Source organism: Oryx dammah, unplaced genomic scaffold, assembly GCF_014754425.2.
Source record: "Oryx dammah isolate SB20612 unplaced genomic scaffold, SCBI_Odam_1.1 HiC_scaffold_5, whole genome shotgun sequence".
NCBI classification, from domain to species: Eukaryota; Metazoa; Chordata; class Mammalia; order Artiodactyla; family Bovidae; genus Oryx; species Oryx dammah.
The window spans coordinates 71861817-71882896 of record NW_024070189.1 but is presented as its reverse complement, the minus strand read 5'-3'; the positions used below and the strand labels follow the sequence as shown (position 1 = coordinate 71882896).

The 21080-nt window shown below is 42.5% G+C and overlaps 1 protein-coding gene across 1 annotated transcript in view; it reads left to right on the top strand.

Annotated features, from left to right (window-relative positions):
• The first annotated feature begins 13118 nt into the window (after window positions 1-13118).
• FAF2 (Fas associated factor family member 2) overlaps window positions 13119-21080 on the top strand; it is a 68307-nt gene continuing 60345 nt past the window's right edge. Inside the window, exon 1 of the mRNA XM_040240506.1 lies at window positions 13119-13233. Coding sequence (XP_040096440.1) covers window positions 13171-13233 — 63 coding nt within the window. The 5' untranslated portion in view covers window positions 13119-13170. The remainder of the gene's footprint in view (window positions 13234-21080) is intronic.

Genomic DNA, 21080 nt, shown 5'->3' with positions numbered 1-21080 from the left:
ATGTATATAAACAACTAATTTCTGACAAAGTTGCAAAGGCAATTCAGTACAGAAGAGATAGTCATTATATGAAAAAAAATTTTATTTATTTATTTATTTAAACATTTTTTTGGCTGTGCTGGGTCTTTGTTGTTGCTCAGGCTTTTCTCTAGTTGGGTAAGCAGGGGATACTCTCTAGCTGCGGTGCATGAGCTTCTCATTGCAGTGGCTTCTCTTGTTGCCAAGCATGGGTTCTAGAGCACACAAGCTTTAGTAGTTGCAGCTCGTGGGCTCAGTAGTTGTGGCTCCCAAGGTCTAGAGCACAGGCTCAAAAGCTGTGGTGCAGGAGCTTAGGCGCTCCGCAGCGTGTGCAATCTTCCTGGGTCAGGGATCAAACCCATGTCTTCTGCCCTGGCAGGTGGATTCTTCACCACTGAGCCACCAGAAAAGCCCATCGTTATAATTTCTGATGCTTAAATTTCCCTGTCTTTGGCCCCTTGTAACAGTTCAACAGCTTCTTTGCTCTCTAACACACATTCCCAGCTCATCCTGTACATTACCTGCCCTCAGACTGGGATTAGTCATTTCTTCAAGGAGTTCTATGATCTGTTAGCAGAAAATGATATTTAGAAACCATTGTTGGGGCTCCTCAGTAATTACATTTAATAGACCTCTTTAATCAACAGAATTGGGCAACACATTTTCTGTTTGAAAAAGAAAAATAAATTGTGTTCTTATTAATATTTCTAATTCAAATTTAAGATTACCATGTTTTACTTAATCCTTTTGATTTTAGATCTATATATTTCTCTTTCACCAAAAATGTTGGTTCTCCTGCAGTGGCAGACAGATTCTTTACTACTGCACCACCTGGGAAGCCATAAATCTTGGTTCTAAGGCATAATATAACCACTCTTTTTTGCTCTATCTACAGGAAGATATGCTATTGTTGTTCAGTCGCTAAGTCATGTACAACTCTTTTGTGACCCCATGGACTGTAGCCCACCAGGCGCCTCTGTTCATGGGATTTCCCAGGCAAGAATACTGGAGTAGATTGACAGGGATCTAGGGTATCCAGGGATCAAACCTGGGTCTCCTGAATTGGCAGGTGGATTCTTTGTCAGTGAGCCACCAGGGAAACCCCCATATACAGTTTTTTTAATTTATTTTTTATTGAAGTGTAGTTGTTTTACAATGTTAATTAGTTCCTGATGCACAGCAAAGTGATTCAGTTATACATATGTATGCACACAAATATATATTCTTTTTCAGATTCTTTTCTATTACGGGTTATTACAAGATATTGAATATAGTTCCCTGTGCTATACAGTAGGTCCGTGTTGTTTTATCTATTTTCTCTATAGTACTGTGTATCTGTTAATCCCAATCTCTTAATCCCTCCTCTTCCTTTCCCTTTTGTTATTGTTATTCAGTTGCTCAGTCATGTCTGATTCTGTGTAGCCCCATGCCAGGCTTCCCGGTGCCTTCTCTCCTGGAGTTTGCTCAAGTTCATGTCCATTGAGTCGGTGATGCCATCCATCCATCTCATTTTCTGTCACCCCCTTCTTTTCCTGCCCTCAATCTTCTGCAACATCAGGGTCTTTTCCCTTTTGGTAACCATATATTTATTTTCTATATCTGTATAGTTTTTAAATAACAACATCAATGTTTTTATTGACCTGTGATTACTAAATATCATTTAAGATTTTTCTGTTTTTAGGATATAGCCTATTGGGAAAATGTAGGATTACTGCCCTACAGATAGTGTGTTTTAAATTCACTTGAAATTGTTATTTTCTCTGTGGTTGAGCCACTAATTTGATACACGATGTCATAGGCTAGGTCCCATAGAAAACATAGCCTGAATCAAAAGCTTATATGTTTATACTTTACTGGGTAGTGCAATTCCCAGGTATCGGGCATGACAGAACAAGGCAGGGAGGCAAGGAACAGGAAGAAATACAGGAGGAAGGCTAATGTTTGGTAGGAACTACACTGCTCCATCCCATAGGTCTGCCTCCGAGAGACCATCTGAATGCTTGCATCTTGAGACAGCTCAACACGGAGCAGGAAATGAAAAGTTTTCTTTTGGCAGGTATCAGCTGTCAGAGGTCAGGGTTTTGCCCCACGGGACATGAATTCTCCCGCACTTCTGTGTAGTGCATGCGTGGACACTGTAGAGCTGGTCACCACAGAAGTGGCTGAGGCGAAACAAGTGACCAAGGGCCTTGAAGACAGGTGAAACTGCAAAGGTCCAAAGTGAAAACATGAGTCGTCTGACACAGTACACCCTTGGGCCCTCAGTGTTCATTCCCTCTCATTATACCTGGTCTCATCTGACAATATGGGGTCTCCTCTACTGTGGGAACAAAAGGACTGCACTCCTTCTGAAAGGCGGGGTACAAGTCCAGTCATTCATAAAAATCCCTGAGACAGTTGGGTAGCTTCTCCGACTCAATGGACATGAGTTCAAGCAAGCTCCGAAAGATGGTGAAGGGGCAGGGAAGTCTGGCATGCTGCAGTCCATGGGGTCGCAAAGCGTCAGACATGACTAAGCGACTGAACAGCAACAAGCCACAATCTCTCTTAAGACTTAGGAAAAACGAGTTAGCAAGACAAGTTACAGTTCTCTGCAGCTGAGGCTGGTTCTGAAGCTCTAAGTGAACATTACATCATCTCCCTCCTACCATTCAGTCTAGATTTTGTCACTCTCAGCTAATACTTCGCTGCTGCTACTGCTGCTAAGTCACTTCAGTTGTGTCCGACTTTGTGCGACCCCAGAGACGGCAGCCCACCAGGCTCCCCCGTCCCCGGGATTCTCCAGGCAAGAACACTGGAGTGGGTTGCCATTGCCTTCTCCAATGCATGAAAGTGAAACGTGAAAGTGAAGTCGCTCAGTCGTGTCTGACTCTTCACGACCCCATGGACTGCAGCCTACCAGGCTCCTCTGTCCATGAGATTTTCCAGGCAAGAGTACTGAAGTGGGGTGCCATCGCCTTCTCCGAATACTTCTCTAGTATTTCCCAACTTGTCGGTCTGATTGCCTTCCTGAGGAGATATCTAGACTTTGATTTCTGCGGGGTCTGCATCGCCTCAACCGTGTCAGGTTATAGTTGTTGCAATTGCTTCTTTTCTGTTAGCATTGGGTACAGAAGCGTGCAGATATGTCCCAGTGAATCTGCTGGGCTCCAGTCCCACTTTTCCTGACTCTGTTGTGTGTAACAGCAACCCTGGTCCCTCATTGTAATGGGAGGGAGGTTGCCCTGGCAAGTATGTTATGCTTCCATCTCCATGTTCATTGGCATATTGAGCCCAAAGTATCCAGATGGTAATCTGAGCCTCTGGTTCAGTGGAACCTACACGATATCTTTGGGAAACATCCTCCCCTCTCCTCCCCCAAGTCAGAGTCTAAGATTGTAGGGACAATTTCAATGCATCTGAGTTACTGAAACCATCTGTAAATAGGTCTCCTTCTTTCCCTCCCTTTCCCACTCTGCTAACTGAGGCGTCGTTTGAACTTGTTGACAGTTCGCAAATCATGTAATTTTTTTATGAACATGGGGTTTTAAAAGAGCAATAAACTATTTCTGCCTTAAAAAAGAATATCTACCTTAAAAGTCACTGCTATTAGGATCCTTTCCTCCATCGGGCAAAACTTAGATGGTCCTCCTTTTCTTCTCTATTTGAGATGCTGTGAGTAAAGACTTTCCGTCTACATCCCACAGGCAGTAGCTCTATTTCCTGATTTAGTTCCCAAGGCTGTATTCCCATAAGTCCATCTACATTCATGAGGTCTTTGCTCTAAGGATATAGCCTGGGCTCAATATTTACAGACCTTTGACTCTATGCCCAGTGTAGCTCTCAGTACTGGGAGCTCAGTGGTGGCCCAAGCCAACTTGGCCTCTCTTTTCCTCCTGGAACACAGAGCTTTGAGATAAATGGATAAACAACACAATAGCATCTAGTTACTAGTGATGTGAAGAAAACATACATTTTAGGTTTTATCTGAGGTTGTTATACTCATGTACTGAGATCTGAACATCAAAAGGGACCTGTCATGTGAGGACTCAAGTGTTCCAGGCAGAGGGTACTAAAAATGCAAAGTCCCTGAGGTACGGAATAACAATAATGAGGTGGAGGTTTGAGAGTAATGAGTTCACAATAATGAGGCCCGAAAAGGGTAGGGTAGGCTTCCTTGTTGGTCACAGAAAGGAGCTTGGATTCTACTCCAAGACAATGGGAAGCTAATAGAGGGTTTGGAGTTGAGGAACAATAGGATTTGACTGACTTTTTGAAAAGCTTCTCTGACAGCTGTGATGAGAGGGGCAAGAGTAAAATCCAGGAGACCCGTTAGGAGGAAACTGCAGTGTTCCAGGGAAGAGATGAGATTGGAAGCTAAGAGGTCCTTTGTAACAGACGGGGCTTCCCTGGTGACTTGGACAGTAAGGAATCTACCTGCAACGCAGGAGACCCAGGTGTGATCACTGGATCATGAAGATCCCCTGGAGAAGGGAATGGCTGCCCTGTCCTGTATTCCTGTCTGAAGAATTTCATGGAAAGAGGAGCTTGGCAGGCTACAGTCCATGGAGTCACAAAGAATCAGACCCAACTTAGTGATTCACACACACACACATGAAAGATACAGTCTATTACCAGCTGTATATCTTTGGGGCTCTGTCATTTCCCAAATGATACTGCAGTTGACTTCCTGTTATTCCAGGAGATTCCTGAGGCTAGGCCACCCCCAAAGCTAAGTAAATGTAAGACAGTAACACATGTTGAGTCAATCTATAGCAAAATCTAACTTCTGCAAAAGGCTTTAGCAATAATAAAGCCTTTTCTCTTAAAAAAATATTTTATTGAAGTACACTTGGTTTACAATTGTTGTATTGGTTGAAGTATAGTTGTATTAGTTTCTGGTATATAGCAAGTGATTCAGATATGTATGTGTGCACGTGTGCGTGCTAAGTCACTTCAGTCCTGTCTCAACCCTATGGACTGTAGCCCGCCAGACTCCTTTGTTCATGGAATTCCCCAAGGAAGAATACTGGAGTTTGGGGTTTCCCAGGTGGTCCAGTGGTTAAGACTCCATGCTTTCACTGGATTCAATCCCTGGTCTGGAAGCAAAGATCCCACATGCTGCATGGTGTGGCCAAAAAAGATAAAAAGTAACAAATAAATAGATAACTTTTTTTAAAGAATACTGGAGAGGATTGCCATACTCTCCTCCAGAAGATCTTCCTGACCCAGGGATCAAATCCATGTCTCTCACATCTCTTGCATTGGCAGGTAGGTTCTTTACCACTAGCACCACCTGGGAAGCCCATATATATGTGTGTGTGTGTGTGTATGTGTATATATAGATATAGTCTTTTTCATATTCTTTTCTATTACGATTTATCACAGGATATTGAATAGTTCCCTGTGCTATACAGTAGGACCTTGTTTATCCATTCTCTATGTAATACTTCACAGCTGCTAATCCCCAACAACTCCAATCCACTGCTCCCCAACCCTCCTGCCCCTTGAAAACCACAAATCTGTTCTCTGTGTCTGTGAGTCTGTTTCTGTTTCATAGATAAGTTTATTTTGTCGTATCTTGCATTTCACATATAAGTGATATCAGGCGATATTTTGTCTTTTTCTGACTTACTTCACTTAGTTTGAGAATCACTAGGTCCATCCAGTTCAGTTCAGTTCAGTCGCTCAGTCGTGTCCGACTCTTTGCGACCCCATGAATCACAGCACGCCAGGCCTCCCTGTCTATCACCAACTCCCGGAGTTCACTCAGACCCATGTCCATCGAGTCCGTGATGCCATCCAGCCATCTCATCCTCAGTCATCCCCTTCTCCTGCTGCCCCCAATCCCTCCCAGCATCAGAGTCTTTTCCAATGAGTCAACTCTTCGCATGAGGTGGCCAAAGTACTGGAGCTTCAGCTTTAGCATCATTCCTTCCAAAGAAATCCCAGGGTTGATCTCCTTCAGAATGGACTGGTTGGATCTCCTTGCAGTCCAAGGGACTCTCAAGAGGCTTCTCCAACACCACACTTCAAAAGCATCAATTCTTCGGCGCTCAGCCTTCTTCAAGTCCAACTCTCACATCCATACATGACCACTGAAAAAACCATAGCCTTGACTAGACGGGCCTTAGTCAGCAAAGTAATGTCTCTGCTTTTGAATATGCTATCTAGGTTGGTCATAACTTTTCTTCCAAGGAGTAAGCGTCTTCCATGTTGCTACAAATGGCATTATTTCATATTTTTCTATAGCTGAGTCATATTCCACTGGGTAAATATCTCACATCTTCCTTATCCATTCATCTGTGGATGGATATTTAATTTTTCCCATATCTTGGTTATTCTGAATAGTGCCAGATAATATACTGTTTCACTCTATCCTCTCCCAAATCTGCAAGGTGGCTATAATAAGGCCATAAATTTTACATGTTCTCTATGATTTAATCATTGCCACAAACTGTGAGGTAGGAATTATTCATTTACAGCTAAGAGATGAACAAACTGAGACAGAGATATTCACTTGCGAAGGCCACAAAATCAATAGTACAATACTCAGGTAAGAAAAGGCAGAGGAACCAGAGATCAAATTGTCAACATTCTTTGGATTGTGGAGAAAGCAAGGTAATTCCAGAAAAACATCTACTTCTGTTTCATTGACTATGCTGAAGCCTTTGATTGTGTGGATCACAATTAACTGTGGATAATTTTTAAAAGACACGGGTATACCAGACCACCTTACCTATCTCCTGAGAAACCTGTATGTGAGTCAAGAAGCAACAGTTAGAACTGGACATAGGACAAATAACTAGCTCAAAATTGGGAAAGGAGTATTTCAAGGCTATATATTGTCACCCTGCTTATTTCACTTCTATGCAGAGTACATTATGCAAAATACTGGACTGGATGAATTATAAACTGGAATCAAGATTTTCAGGAGAAATATCAACAACTTCAGATATGCAGATGATACCACTCTAATGGCAGAAAGTGAAGAGTAACTAAAGAGCCTCTTGATAAGGGTGAAAGAGAAGAGTGAAAAGGCTGGCTTCAAAATCAACATTAAAAAACTAAGATCATGGCATCTGGTCCTATCACTTCATGGCAAATAGAAGGGGAAAAAGTGGAATCATTGCAAATTTTACTTTCTTGGGCTCCAAAATCCATGTGAATAGTGACTGCAGTCATGAAATTAAAAGACATTTGCTCCTTGGAAGGAAAGCTATGACAAACCTAGTGTGTGCATGCTAAGTCATTTCAGTCGTGTCCAAATCTTTGACCTTATGGACTGTAGCTGGCCAGGCTCCACCGTCATGGGATTCTCCAGTCGAGAATACTGGATGGGTTACCATGCCCTCCTCCAGGGGATCAACCCAGGGATCAAACCCACATCTTCTGCATTTCAAGTGGATTCTTTACTACTGAGCCACCAAGGAAAGTGGAAGTGAAAGTTGCTCAGTTGTGTCTGACTCCTTGCAACCCCATGGACTATACAGTCCATGGCATTCTCCAGGCAAGAACACTGGAGTGGGTAGCCTTTCTCTTATCCAGGGGATCTTCCTAACCCAGGGATTGAACCCAGGTCTCCCACATTGTAGGCAGATTCTTTACCAGCTGAGCCACAAGGGAAACCCAAGAATACTGCAGAGGGTAGTCTATCCCTTTTCTAGCAGATCTTCCCGACCCAGGAATCCAACCACAGTCTCCTGCATTGCAGGTGGATTGTTTACCAACTGAGCTATAAGGGAAACCTGGACAGTGTGTTAAAAAGCAGAGACATTACTTTGCCAACAAAGATCCGTGTAGTCAAAGCTATGATTTTGCCAGTAGTCATGGATGGGATGTGAGAGTTGGACCATAAAGAAGGTTGAGCACCAAAGAATCGATGCTTGTGAATTATGGTGCTAGAGAGGACTCTTGAGAGTCTCTTGGACAGCAAGGAGATCAAACCAGTCAATCCTAAAGGAAATCAACCCTGAACATTCACTGGAAGGACTGATGCTGAAGCTAAAGCTCCAAAACTTTGGCCACCTGATGCAAAGAGCCAATTCTTTGGAAAAGACTCTGATGCTAGAAAAGATAGAAAGCAAAAAGGAGAAAGGGGTGGCAGACGATGAGATGATTAGATAACGTCACCTACTCAATGGACACGAATTTGAGAAACTCTGGGAGAGAGTGCAGGACAGAGGAGCCTAGCATGCTACATTCCATGGGGTCACAAAAAGTTGGATATGATTTAGCTACTGAACAGGGGCTTCCCTGGTGGCTCAGAGGTTAAAGTGTCTGCCTGCAATGCGAGAGACCTGGGTTCGATCCCCTGGAGAAGGAAATGGCAACCCACTCCAGTATTCTTGCCTGGAGAATCCCATGGACAGAGGAGCCTGATGGGTCACAAAGAGTTAGACACTACCTAGCGACTTCACTTTCACTTTCACTTTAGCTACTGAACAGTAACAACTTATGTCTCCCTGGAGAACAGGAGATGTACTTCGTGACTTACATAAGGCAAAACTTTGTTTCCAAGCTTAGTTTATTTTCATCACTCCAAACACCCTTAGCATAAGCCTGAGAATCTAAAATACACTGTTGGGTAAAGGTATTACTTTTCTCAATTCTCCTACTTTTTGAATGAATCTAGTTGAGTCATCTTAATTCCTGCTGGTGTCACTTAACCTATAATGAATGATTTGATGGACAGAAAGCCAACAAACAAAAAACTGCTGCTGACATCTCAATGGTCTGCTTTACTCAGCAATCAAAATGCCGTGTCCCCAACTGATAGAAAATACCTTATGTTCCAGCTACTCAGAAATTGAGGGCTTGTTCTAGGATTTTCATTACTCAATAGGACAGATTCCATCCTTATCAGGAACAAAATGGTAAGGAGTTAACAAGTCCTTATTACTAGAATTAGAGAAACAATTTTTCATTAGATTCTCTTAGCTCTCAGTGACAAATCCCACTGTTATAGGCATAAAACTGAGACTCAAAAATCTCTCTCTCTGTCTCTCTCTCACACACACACACACCCCCCAGTCCAGAGACTGATGAAAATTCAATTAAATTTTCATTAAACTATGTATTCTTTCAAGAACAGTGGCTGTGTCTTGTTTACCATTCTAGCATCTGGTCCAGAGCCTGGCTCAGAACGAGCATTCAATAAATATTTGTTGAATAAATTAGCAAAATCTGAAGATGCATAAAATTTTTCAAATTTTATTGAAATATAGTTGATTTACAATGTTATGTCAATTTCTGCTGTACAGCAAAGTGATTCAGTTACACACACACACATACATATATATTCTTTCAAATTCTTTTTCTTTTCATCTTCTTTTCCATTATGCTTTATCACAGGATATTGAATATAATTCCCTGTGCTATACAGTAGGGCCTTGCTGTTTAGCCACACTATATATAACACTTTGCATCTTTTAATCCCAAATTACCAATCTTTCCCTCCCTCACCCACCTTCCCCTTGGCAACCACAAGTCTGTGCTCTATGTCTGTGAGTCTGTTTCTCTTTAGTAGATACATTCATTAGGTACATGGTAAAGTGATTTAGTTATTCATATATGAGTGAGTGAAGTCGCTCAGTCATGTCCGACTCTTTGCAACCCCATGGACTATAGCCTACAAGACTCCTCTGTCCATGGAATTTTCCAGGCAAGAGTACTGGAGTGGGTTGCCATTTTCTTCTCCAGGGGATCTTCCCAACCCAGGGATCGAACCTGGGTCTCCCGCACTGCTGCTGCTGCTGCTGCTGCTAAATCGCTTCAGTCGTGTCCAACTCTGTGCGACCCCATAGACGGCAGCCCACCAGGCTCCCCCGTCCCTGGGATTCTCCAGGCAAGAACACTGGAGTGGGTTGCCATTGCCTTCTCCAATGCATGAAAGTGAAAAGTGAAACTGAAGTCGCTCAGTCGTGTCTGACTCTTAGCGACTCCGCGGACTGCAGCCTACCAGGCTCTTCCACCCATGAGATTTTTCCAGGCAAGAGTAGTGGAGTGGGGTGCCATTGCCTTCTCCCTCCAACATTGCAGGCAGACGCTTTACCGTCTGAGCTACCTCAGATCATTTTCCATTATTATCATAAGATATCGAATATAGTTCTCTGTGCTATACAGTAGGACCTTATTGCTTATCTATTTCAGAAATTTACCTGTTTTTAAAACCTATTTTTCTTTTTTAAAAACTTGTTTGGTTTTGGCTGCACTGGGTCTTTGGTGCTGCCCCCTAGCTGAGGCGTATGGACTCTTCCCAGAGCAGGGATTGAACCCGTGTTGAACCCTGAACTTCAAGGCAGATTTTCAACCACTGGACCACCAGGAAAGTCCTGGTATGTACCTGTTAACCCCAAATTCCTAATTATCCCTCCATTGGCCTTACATGGAAGCCAGAAACTACAGCTAAGAAGCAGAAACTACCTTTACTCATGGAATGGACTCTCCAATTTGCCATATCATATTCCTACGGTAGTTTTTTTTTTTTTTAAGTAAAATATTCTTATAACCACATCATTCAAAGAAAAGGGAAATGTAAATTAAGAGGGTGTATGAAAAGCAGAACATTGAATGGTGTTTAATACAACTGCAAAATTTGTGCGTGGAAAGAATACATCTTAAATCAGAATTATGCAACAACTCTAGAAGGCAACTGACTTTGCAGTCCTTCATCTAGTTCTTCTGGATCCATCATTATTGGAGATGTTGAATAGTACTGCATCTCCTTTAAGCTTTGAATTGATGTTTAAAAAAAAAGTCTCTCAAATGGTTGCTATTTGCTTCCAATTACCTTAAAGGTCTAAGAAAAATTCCAGGACACTGTCATAAGGTTTATGCAGACTGTCGGTTTTTTAAAAAAAGTCACAACTTAAATGTTGAGAGTTACGTTTTATTCGGCAGAAATTTTTAGGACTTAAGCCCAGGAGGCAGCATCTCAAGTAACCCTGAGAGAACTGCTCGGAGGAGTGTGGGGAGGAGTCAGGTCATATGGAGGTTTGCAACAAAGGGCAGGAAGTCTGAACATCAAAGGTATTTTTGTGAATTAAAGAAAACCAGATATTTCCAGTTAAGGAATTTGGTGACTTTCTACACATGAGAAAATGAAAGAGTCTGGGTTTACGGAAATCATTTCTTTTTGTATGCATCTCAGCTATCTAGGGCCAGTACCCTGCCTTTTTCCCTCAGTGCTAACCTTAGCAAGTGGCTGCTGGATCACAGGTTGTTCTTCCTCGTTGCCCTGGAGGCCTAGAATCACTGATGACTGTGGCATCCTTGTTAACTGATATGGCAGAAAATACTCCATTTCTCAAGACCTATTATAAGACCGGATTCAGGCCTGAAAGAAATAGCCAAAACTTTAGTCCTTCCATCCCTTAGTGTACTCTTCACAGAGCTTTAGTTTTCAAAAGCCCTTCGGGTTCTGTCTCAGCAGTTTAAATGCTGTGAAATTGGTGGGGTGAGATACCACAGATAGGGAGGACAGTGAGGCCCAGGAGGCTGAGTGCCTTGCTAGGAGTTAGACAGACACTTGATGGAAAAGTAGGCCCCAGACCCTGACCCCTCTGCCTCTGCTTTGGAGCCTTCTGGAGATTGGACAGAAAAAACAGATGGCCGGAGAAAAGAAATGGAAATGAAAATAGATCTGAAGAGAGGTGGAGAGTTTGAAGGGGAAAGGAAAGTGCAGAAGAAGGCAGACATTGAGAGGTGGAGAGAAGGTAGTAGAAAGGGTGAGGGGCTGCTCCCAAGGAGAGTGAGATAAGGCAAGATATCTGGGGCTGCCGGTGAACCTCATTCCCTCAGTGGCAAAACTAGACGAGAGAGGAGGAGGTTTGCTCAAGGATGTCCGGTATTTTGCCACGTGGACACTGGAACCTGAATCCAGGTCCTCTGATCCCACTCATGGGATCTTTCTTCGGTTGCTCACAGAGAAGATGGAGCAGAGGGCAGAGACCCGAGAAGGCCTCCGGCAGGCAGGGGCAGAGTCCCACGAGGAGTGGACAGAGAGCTCTGCCTAAGTCTGGCAGAGCCCAGGTGGCCGAGTCCCAACAATTTTCATGAGCCCCTAATCTTCCAGCTTCTGGTTTGAAGGCGGCGAGGGGAAATGCCTCCCGCCCCTGGCCCAGTATTCGGGGACTTTCGGAACCTCCTAGAGATGGTCAGGGGCTTCTGGAAACATCATGGCAGGAATCAAACATCAAACGACTGATATTTCTGAACGGCCACAATTTCTTAAGAAATATTCTGAAACACTGGAGATGAAAATGCTTAAAGAGCAGGCAAAATTTGTCCAGTGGCATTCGGGAGTTACTGAAGCATTCGAAACCTCTTGGCTCTGCGGTCTATTCAAGGGTCATAAGTCTGGAAAATCCTGACTTATTCAATTCATCTCAGTTCAGTCACTCAGTCAGTCGTGTCCGACTCTTTGCAACCCCATTGACTGCAGCATGCCAGGCCTCCCCGTCCATCACCAACTCTCAGAGTTCACTCAACTCATGTCCATTGAGTCGCTGATGCCATCCAACCATCTCATCCTCTGTCTTCCCTTTTCTCCTCCTGCCTTCAATCTTTCCCAGCATCTGGGTCTTTTCAAATGAGTCAGTTCTTTGTATCAGGTGGCCAAAGTAGAGTTTCAGTTTCAGCATCAGTCTTTCCAGTGAATATTCAGGACTGATCTCCTTTAGGATGGACTGGTTGGATCTCCTTGCAGTCCAAGGGACTCTCAAGAGTCTTCTCCAACACCACAGTTCAAAGGCATCAATTCTTCGGCGCTCAACTTTCTTTACTCTCACTCCCACGACTACTGGAAAAACCGTAGCTTTGACTAGACGGACATTTGTTGGCAAAGTAATGTCTCTGCTTTTTAATATGCTGTCTAGGTTGGTCATAACTTTTCTTTCAAGGATCTACCCTGCCTTCGCCTAACTCCAAAAGGCGATTTGTCCACACAGTTCCTCGACTATTTTCGGAAGTATTCGGGGTCGGCACGAGAGAAGGCGCCCTCTGGCGGCGGAAATTATCACCATTTCCACCCCTCCCCAGCCCCTGGGTTGGGCCGGCACGCGCAGACGCAGTTGAGCGCCGGCGGCCGTTCAGACCGGATGTGGTTGCTGCTGAGGTCACTTCCGGCCGGTGACGGTGCGGACGGGTCAGAAGCGTAGAGGCGGCGGCAAAATGGCGGCGCCTGAGGAGCGGGATCTAACCCAGGAGCAGACAGAGAAGCTGCTGCAGTTTCAGGTAGCAGCGAGCACTCGGTGCAGCGAATGTTGCCGCGGGCTAGGGAGTGGGTCTCTAGAGGAGCCCAGAACCCTGCTCAGATTGGGCCCGAGATTCTTCTCAGAGCAGCAGACGGTCCCCCTCCCCCCCAGCCGCCAACTGCCCTGCTAGGTGCCCCCGGCCTCCGAACCTCTGTCTGTCCCCGGCCTTCCAGGAATGGCTGCGGCCAGACCTGCTCTCGCTCTCATCAGCGGGTCAGCTCTCCAGGTTCCCCTTTAGCAGTGCCCGTCCTCAGCCATCCTTTCCAACCAGGTTACCGGTTGGACCCTCTCCGCCCACGACTGTGGATCCGCTGAGATGCTTAATCCCCACCGTGGAGTTGGCCTCGTTTCGGGTCTCTGTTAGAGCCTTTCACCAACTGCCCATACCGTTTCTACAAACATTTATTGATGGCTTTTTAGGTGCCAGGTCCTGTGTTGGGCGCTTTGGTAGGGTGGGGGCAGAAATGGCCCCCACCCTAAAGGTGTGGGAGGACACCTCGTATTGAAACAATGCAGCGTTGTGAATGTCATCTGTGCCTTCTGAAGGGGTTTATTTCCTGGAGCTGATTCCTGGACTCACGCGCTTGGCTCTGCTTGAGGAGGATGGATGGTACACTTGCTGCAGTCTGCCTCGTTTTAGTGGATGTGTCGGTTAAAAACTTTTGACACTAAACACCTTATCCCTGAGCTGGAGAATCCGGTTGGAGGAAACTTAGGTTACCTTGGCTCTGTGTTACCCTAATGGGTACCAGTTTATTTCTGTGGCACATATCTTAAGTGTTTACCCCCTAAGGACGTTGTGGAGATCACAGTGAGTTTATGGATGTTTAAAAGGGTTTCATAAACAGTAAACTTATCTCAAACAGTATTGCAGCTGTTAATCCTTATTTAACTTAGGGTAGAATTAAAGTTAGTGGTACACTTATTTCCTAATATAAACTGTGCTAAGTATTCATTAATTCCACGATATTTACCAAGAACTGTAGTGCTCAGGCAATAACACCAGATGGTTAGAACACCACTTATTGAGTGTAGTGTTGTAAGTACTTTGCTAAAACATTTGGCACACTAATGTATTTTATACAAGAGTTTAATTAATACAACAATTGTATTTAATACAATGGCCCTATGAGATTCATATAGTTACAGTCTCTATAAAGATGAGGGATATGAGGCTTAAGAAGGAACAGGCCTGGTTTACACAACTAGTAGGTTATGGTGTCAGATTTAAAGCCAGGTCCCTTTCCTCAGCATTTCCTGCGTTCTTGAGGTGATGCGGTGCAACACGTGGGAGCAGCAGTATACAGCTGAAAGTGGAATGCCAGTGCGCTGATAGTTTTTTTGTCCTTTTTGTAAGTTCTAGCTTTTCTGTGGTTTCCTTGATTTCACTGCAGTTAATATTGAAGTGTTTTCTCTTAAATCAAGCAGTGGGTTGGAAGCATATAGATTGGAAAATACTGTCACAGAAGTAGTTGACATTTGATTGGAGTTCTGAGTAGAGAAATGGATGACACAGCAGATTAGAGTTAGAATGAATAAAGAGCGGGCAACTAGCTTCCACTTCCTGGTAGACCACTAATTTCAGAGTTTTCTTTAACTTTGGCAGATCATTTTATTCCTTACAACTCTTGAGGGATAAGCCCCCGTATGGTTTTAAGGTCTAATGAGGTGATGTGAACTGTAAGTCGTGAAGTACTAAGTCTAGTCCTGGAAGAACATGAATATGTGGTAGCATTTCTGAGATAAAGTGCATGGGAACCTCTGTTTTTGTCTTCACTGGATATTTCTATCAATAAGAGAGGTGAGTAGCAGGTTAGAATTGTATTAAGATTGCTTTGCTTAATAAGGCAAGTACATTTTACATTTGTGTGTTCTCTAAGCAATTGCTTGGATCAGATTCACCATCCAGATTACCATGAACACTCCAAAATTTACTAGGTGTCAAGCATTATACCAGATATTTGATGTACATCAACTCTTTTAAACCTTTTCACAACACTGTAAGGTGTTAACGCCAATCATTGTATTAACGAAGAAACAGGTTCTGTGAGGCCAGGTAACTTGCTGAAGTAGTAAGTGACAGAGATTTAGAAATCCATACCCATAGCCATCTTGCCTATAAGCTAATGGAGAAGCCAGATATATACATAAACAATGGATATTTTTCATAAGTATAATAAACATAGTGGTATAAACCAAGGAAATTTAGGGAATAATAGTATTGATGAAGGTGGGAGGGGTAAAGAAGATGGCTTAGTAGTTACCATTAAGTTTCTACTGTGCCTCAGGCATGGTGCTAGACAGTTTATAATGATTATGCTTAATTCTCACAATAGTGTTGTAAAGGTGCCACAGGTGGTATGCCTCCTAGGTAAGGAAATGGGTCTTTTGAAGTATTTTCTCCAGATAATTAAGCTATTAAGCAGTGAGGATGGAGTTAGAAATCTAGTGGGTCTGGTCTGAATTTAAAGGCTGGACTCCTTCCACCGTTCTTTGCCACCTTGAAGGACGAATGAAATAACTGGAGGTGGGCAGGAACATGTTCAGAGCTGAGATATGACTGTGAAATAATGTGGAATGTGTGTATTGTGATGGATTTGGAGAATTGGAAGTTGAAAATAAGACTGGAAAGGTAAATTATAGCCAGATTTTGGAACCCTTTCAGAGCAATGTTCAGTGGTTTAAAGCTTAATCTGTAGGCATGAGGACCCACCAAAGGTTTTTTCTAACTCTCGAGTGAAATAACACTGGGTTTCAAGTTTGCATCACTAAAAGTATGGAGCATGTGCTTGGACTCTCCACAGGGATCAGAACAGGATGACACTGCTAGGAGTCGGTTTTTAATATGTTGCTTCATTTTATATATTGAAATTAGCAAAAAGTGAAATATTTTGGAAATTTCAGGTTTCTTCTGTTTCACCATTTCTGTGACATGTGATTTGATTGGAACTCCTTAGGGTATATTTAGCAGATTCTGAGTCTGTCTTATGTCTTTTAAGATTTTTCTAGTTATTTTCTCCTCTTTATTTTGGATCTAATTGAATATGAGTAACTGATGCCATGTTTGTTTTAGGCTGCTTCAAATGGGAAGTAATGGGTTTTTAGAGGAGCTAATGCAAATATGGGGAAGGTCATTTGTATTGAAGTCCATTTTTCCAGATTTCCAAGTGTAGCAGACTTCCCTGGTGTACCGCCTCTAGGTTTTGTTTGAACACCTGGAGAAGAATGACATGGGCAAAGAGAAAGGACTAAAGGAGCTATGCGTGGCCAGTAGAGAAAGAGTTCTGTTCTTCCTGTACAGGAGTATGAAATTTGAGATTTGAAGGTGTTTTTATGTTGTTTAAACACTTATTGGGCTCCCCTGGTGGCTCAGATGGTAAAGAATCTGTCTGCAATGCAGGAGACCCAGGTTCAATCCCTGAGTTGGAAAGATCCCTGGCAAAGGAAATGGCAACCCACTCCAGTATCCTTCCCTGGAAAATACCATGGACAGAGCAGCCTGGCAGGCTGCATTCCGTAGGGTTAGAGCCAGACATGGCAGACTTGAGTGACTAACACACACAAACACTTATCGAACATTTACTTTATCCAAAGTGCTCTAGATGCGTTGTATCATTAAGTCCTCCCAATAAGCATGGTGTAGGTTCTGGTGTTGGTGAGTAAACTAGGATCAGGATATAGTTTACCTAAGGTTAGTGATGAGCTTAGAATCCAGAAGTCTGGTGCTCTTTCTTGTCACCTAACACTACCTCTCTGGCTTTAGGTTTTGATTTTGTTTTCAACTATAGGTGAGTGAGTAGGGCCAGTGGAAATAGTATGGGACACTTTTAAGACAGAGAACACAGTAAAGAAGTCCAAGAGTGTGATTCTAATCCTGGAAATCCTCGCTAATGTGAATTCTCTTAATCTCCTCTACATGAAGATGGACTTTTTAAGGAGAAGGGAAGAAGAATCCCCCAAAGTGGGAATGAACAAGGAGCACCATTCTTTCACTTCCATACCCACGGGTATGAGAGAGAAGATGGGAGAGAGGGCTTCAGAGCAAGTATTTTTAGGGAAAAGCCAAGCTTCAGTTATAACATGAAAGTGAAGGAAGTGCTCAGGGAATTTAAGGATGGATCTAGGGGATATAGCTGATATAGCAGGGCTTTTAATTCTAAACAGAATCCTAAAAATGTGCTAGACTACTTTCCAGGAAGTTTTGGCAGCCCACAGTCTCACCAAGAGGATGTGAGATGACCTGTTTCTCCACATCCTTGCCAGCATTGGATGGTATCTTTTCAGTTTTTGTCAATCTGATTAAATTTTCAGAGTCCTTATCTCAATTTGCATTTCTAGTGATAGTGGTAGTTATAATTCTTGATTTTTGTTTTGCAGTCACTTGAGTTTGAACAGCTAATGCAAACATTTGTTTTAAGCTATTTCAAATGGGAGAGAGTAGGAACATAAGAGTGACAGATTGGCTTATCAGCCTCTGTTTTTTAAAAATAGAGATAATGCATGTGTCCCACATTATATAGAAGTTATGTTTTCTGGTTGCCAAATAAAATGTGCTGATTTTCAATTTCACTGTTTTATAAACTCCTGATTGTGGATGAGATTGAAGTTCTTTTGGCTATTTATGGTTAGTTATTATATAAATTCCCTGTTTATCCTTTGTTCATTTTCTTTTGGATTATTTGGCATTTTCTTATCAGTTTGTACAAGTTCTTTATACTGGACATGTATAGCAAATATTTTCTTCTATAACATCATTTATCTTTGCTTGTTATCTCTTTACTCACACTTGTTTAAAATTGTCATTCTTTTTGTTCTTTCTGGCCTTTTGATTGTCTATTTTGTGTAAGAATGCCTTCCACTTAATGAGCTTATACAAATGTTCTCTATTGTTTTCAAAATATTTTACAGATTTATTTTTAAAATCAGGTCTTTAATCCATATGGAATTAATTTCTGTATATATGAGATGAGAAACCAACTTCATATTTTTCCAGTAAAGACTGTAGGTTAGCTAAATAGTCAGTTCCTCCCCCAGCTGATTTGAGTAGTCCTCTTTATCATACTTCTCGATAACCTATTTGCTAGTAACATTACTGAATTAATAATACCAGCTTTATATCAGCTTTTAATATCTGAGCGGACAGGACTCTTTCCCTATTCTTTTTTTAAATTATTGGTAATTCTTACAAGTTCTTTCATGTACATTTAAAAATCATTTTGTGCAGCCATGGAATTACAGAAATTGCTTAAAATAATATATTAATTTGGGACTGGTTGAAGTTCAGGAATGTGTACATTTCTTTATTCAGATGTCACATGTCCTTTAAAATATTTTTGGTAACTTTGTTTTAGATTTTTGTACATTCCTTATTAAACTTATTCCTAGGTATTTTGTAGTTTTGCTCACCCTGGGAACGGGATACCTGTTTATTTCTTAAGTGGTTACCAATAGAAACACTGTGGAATTTTGTATATTTATCTAGATTTTTTTAAACTTTATTTTCTATCCAGTTTCTTATCATGTTTTCTGATCATTACTAATTTTCTAACCGCTAATGTTCTAGTTTTATGTCTTGGGCTCTTTTAATAGCAGTTTTATTGAGATATAATTCACATATCATAAATTAACCCTTTTAAAATCATAAGTTAATCCTTTTAAAGTATGCAGTTCAATGGTTTTAGTATATTTACAAAGTTGTGCAGTCATTACCACTGTTTACTTCCAGAGCATTTCTGTCACCTCAGAAAGAAACCCATTAGCAGTCACTCCCCATTCTTTCCTTCTAACCCCGGGTAACCACTAATCTATATTCTGTCTCTATGGATTTTGCCAGTTCTGGGCATTTGGTTTTAATGTCATCATACACTACACAGCCTTTAGTGCCTCACTTCTTTCATTTAACATAATGTTGTCAAAATTCATCCATATTGTAGCCTGTATCAGTACTTCATTTTTTTTTTTATGGCCAGTAATATTTCATTGTTTGGATAAAACACATTTTGTTTATCCATTCTTCAGTCGATGGCCATTTGTAGTGTTTTCACTTTTTAGCTTATTATTGCTGCTACAAATTTGCATACCAGTTTTTATTGGGACATGTTTTTGTTGCAACTAGGAGTAGAATTGCTGGGTCATTTGGTAACTTTAACTTTCGAGAAATTGCCAAAATTTTTCAAAGCAGTTATACCATTTTCCCTAGCAATAGTACGTGAAGGTTCCTGTTTCTCCACATCCTTACTAACATTTGTTAATCATTCATCTTTGAAACCTTCTTAAAAGTGTGAGATGTTATCTCGTTTTGATTTGTATTTCCCTAATGACCTAAATGGACTTCCCTGGTGGCTCAGACAGTAAAGTAAAGCGTCTGTCTACAATGCCGGAAACTCTGGTTAGATCCCTGGGTCGGGAAGATCCCCTGGAAAGGAAATGGCAATCCTCTCCAGTACTATTGCCTGGAAAATCCCATGGACAGAGGAGCTTGGTAGCCTACAGTCCATGTGGTCGCAAAGAGTCAGACACGACTGAGCGACTTCACTAATGACCTAAATAATGATGAGCATCTTTTCTTATGCTTATTGGCCATTTAGGGCTTCCCTGGTGGCTCAGATGGTAAGGAATCTGCCTGCAATGCAGGAGACCCAGGTTCGATTGCTGGGTCAGGAAGATCCCTGGAGAAGGATATAGCTACCCACTCCAGTATTCTTGCCTGGAGAATTGGACAGAGGAGCCTGGCGGGCTGCAGTTCATGTGGTCGCAGAAGAGTCAGACAGGACTTAGCAACTAAACAAAAAAGATGCTGAATTTAGTTCCATGTGTTACACAGTAAATCCTTGTTGCTTGTCTATTTTATGTATGGTAGTTTGTAGGTTTTAATCCCATTCTCTTACTAACTTATGTCTCATCTCTCCTCGTATTCCTTTCCCTTTTAGTAACCATGAGTCTGTTTCTGTTTTTGTATATAGATTCATTTGTATTACTTTTAGATGCCATAGATAAGGGATATGATATTTGTCTTTTTCTGTCTTCAGTTCAGTCGCTCAGTCGTGTCTGACTCTTTGTGACCCCATGGACTGCAGCATGCCAGGCCTCCCTATCCATCACCAACTCCCAGAGTTTACTCAAACTCCTGTCCATTGAGTCAGTGATACCATCCAACCATCTCATCCTCTGTCGTCCCCTTCTCCTCCCACCTTCAATCTTTCCCACCATCAGGGTCTTTTCAAATGAGTCAGTTCTTTGCATCAGGTGGCCAAAGTATTGGAGTTTCAGCTTCAACATCAGTCCTTCCAAGGAACAGTGATCAGTGATCAGTCCTTTCAATGATCAGTCCTTCCAAGGAACAATGATCAGTGATCAGTCCTTTCAATGATCAGTCCTTCCGGCCATGTGGAGATACTGCATGTCCAAGGTCAGAGAAACCCCAGGAGGACAGTAGGTGCTGGAGTGGCTGTGAGGAGATACCCCACACCCAAGGGCAAAGGAGAAGCCCCAGCAAGATGGTAGGAGGGGCGAATTCGCATTTAGAATCAAACCCCATTCTCACCAGAGACTGCTAGAAGGCTCAAACAAACCTTGTGCACACAAGGTCCCAAGGACCCCACAGAGACTGAGACAGAACTGTGCTTGAGCATCTCCTGTGGAGGTATGGGTGAGCAGTGGACTACTGCAGGGACAAGGGCTCTGGGTGTGGGCATGGCATAAGTCCTCTTGGGGGAGGTTGCCATTAACCCCACCATAGAGCTGCCAGAACTTACCCAGGACTGGGAAATAGACTCTTGGAGGGCACAAACAGAACCTTGTGCACCAGGACCCAGGAAAAAGGAACAG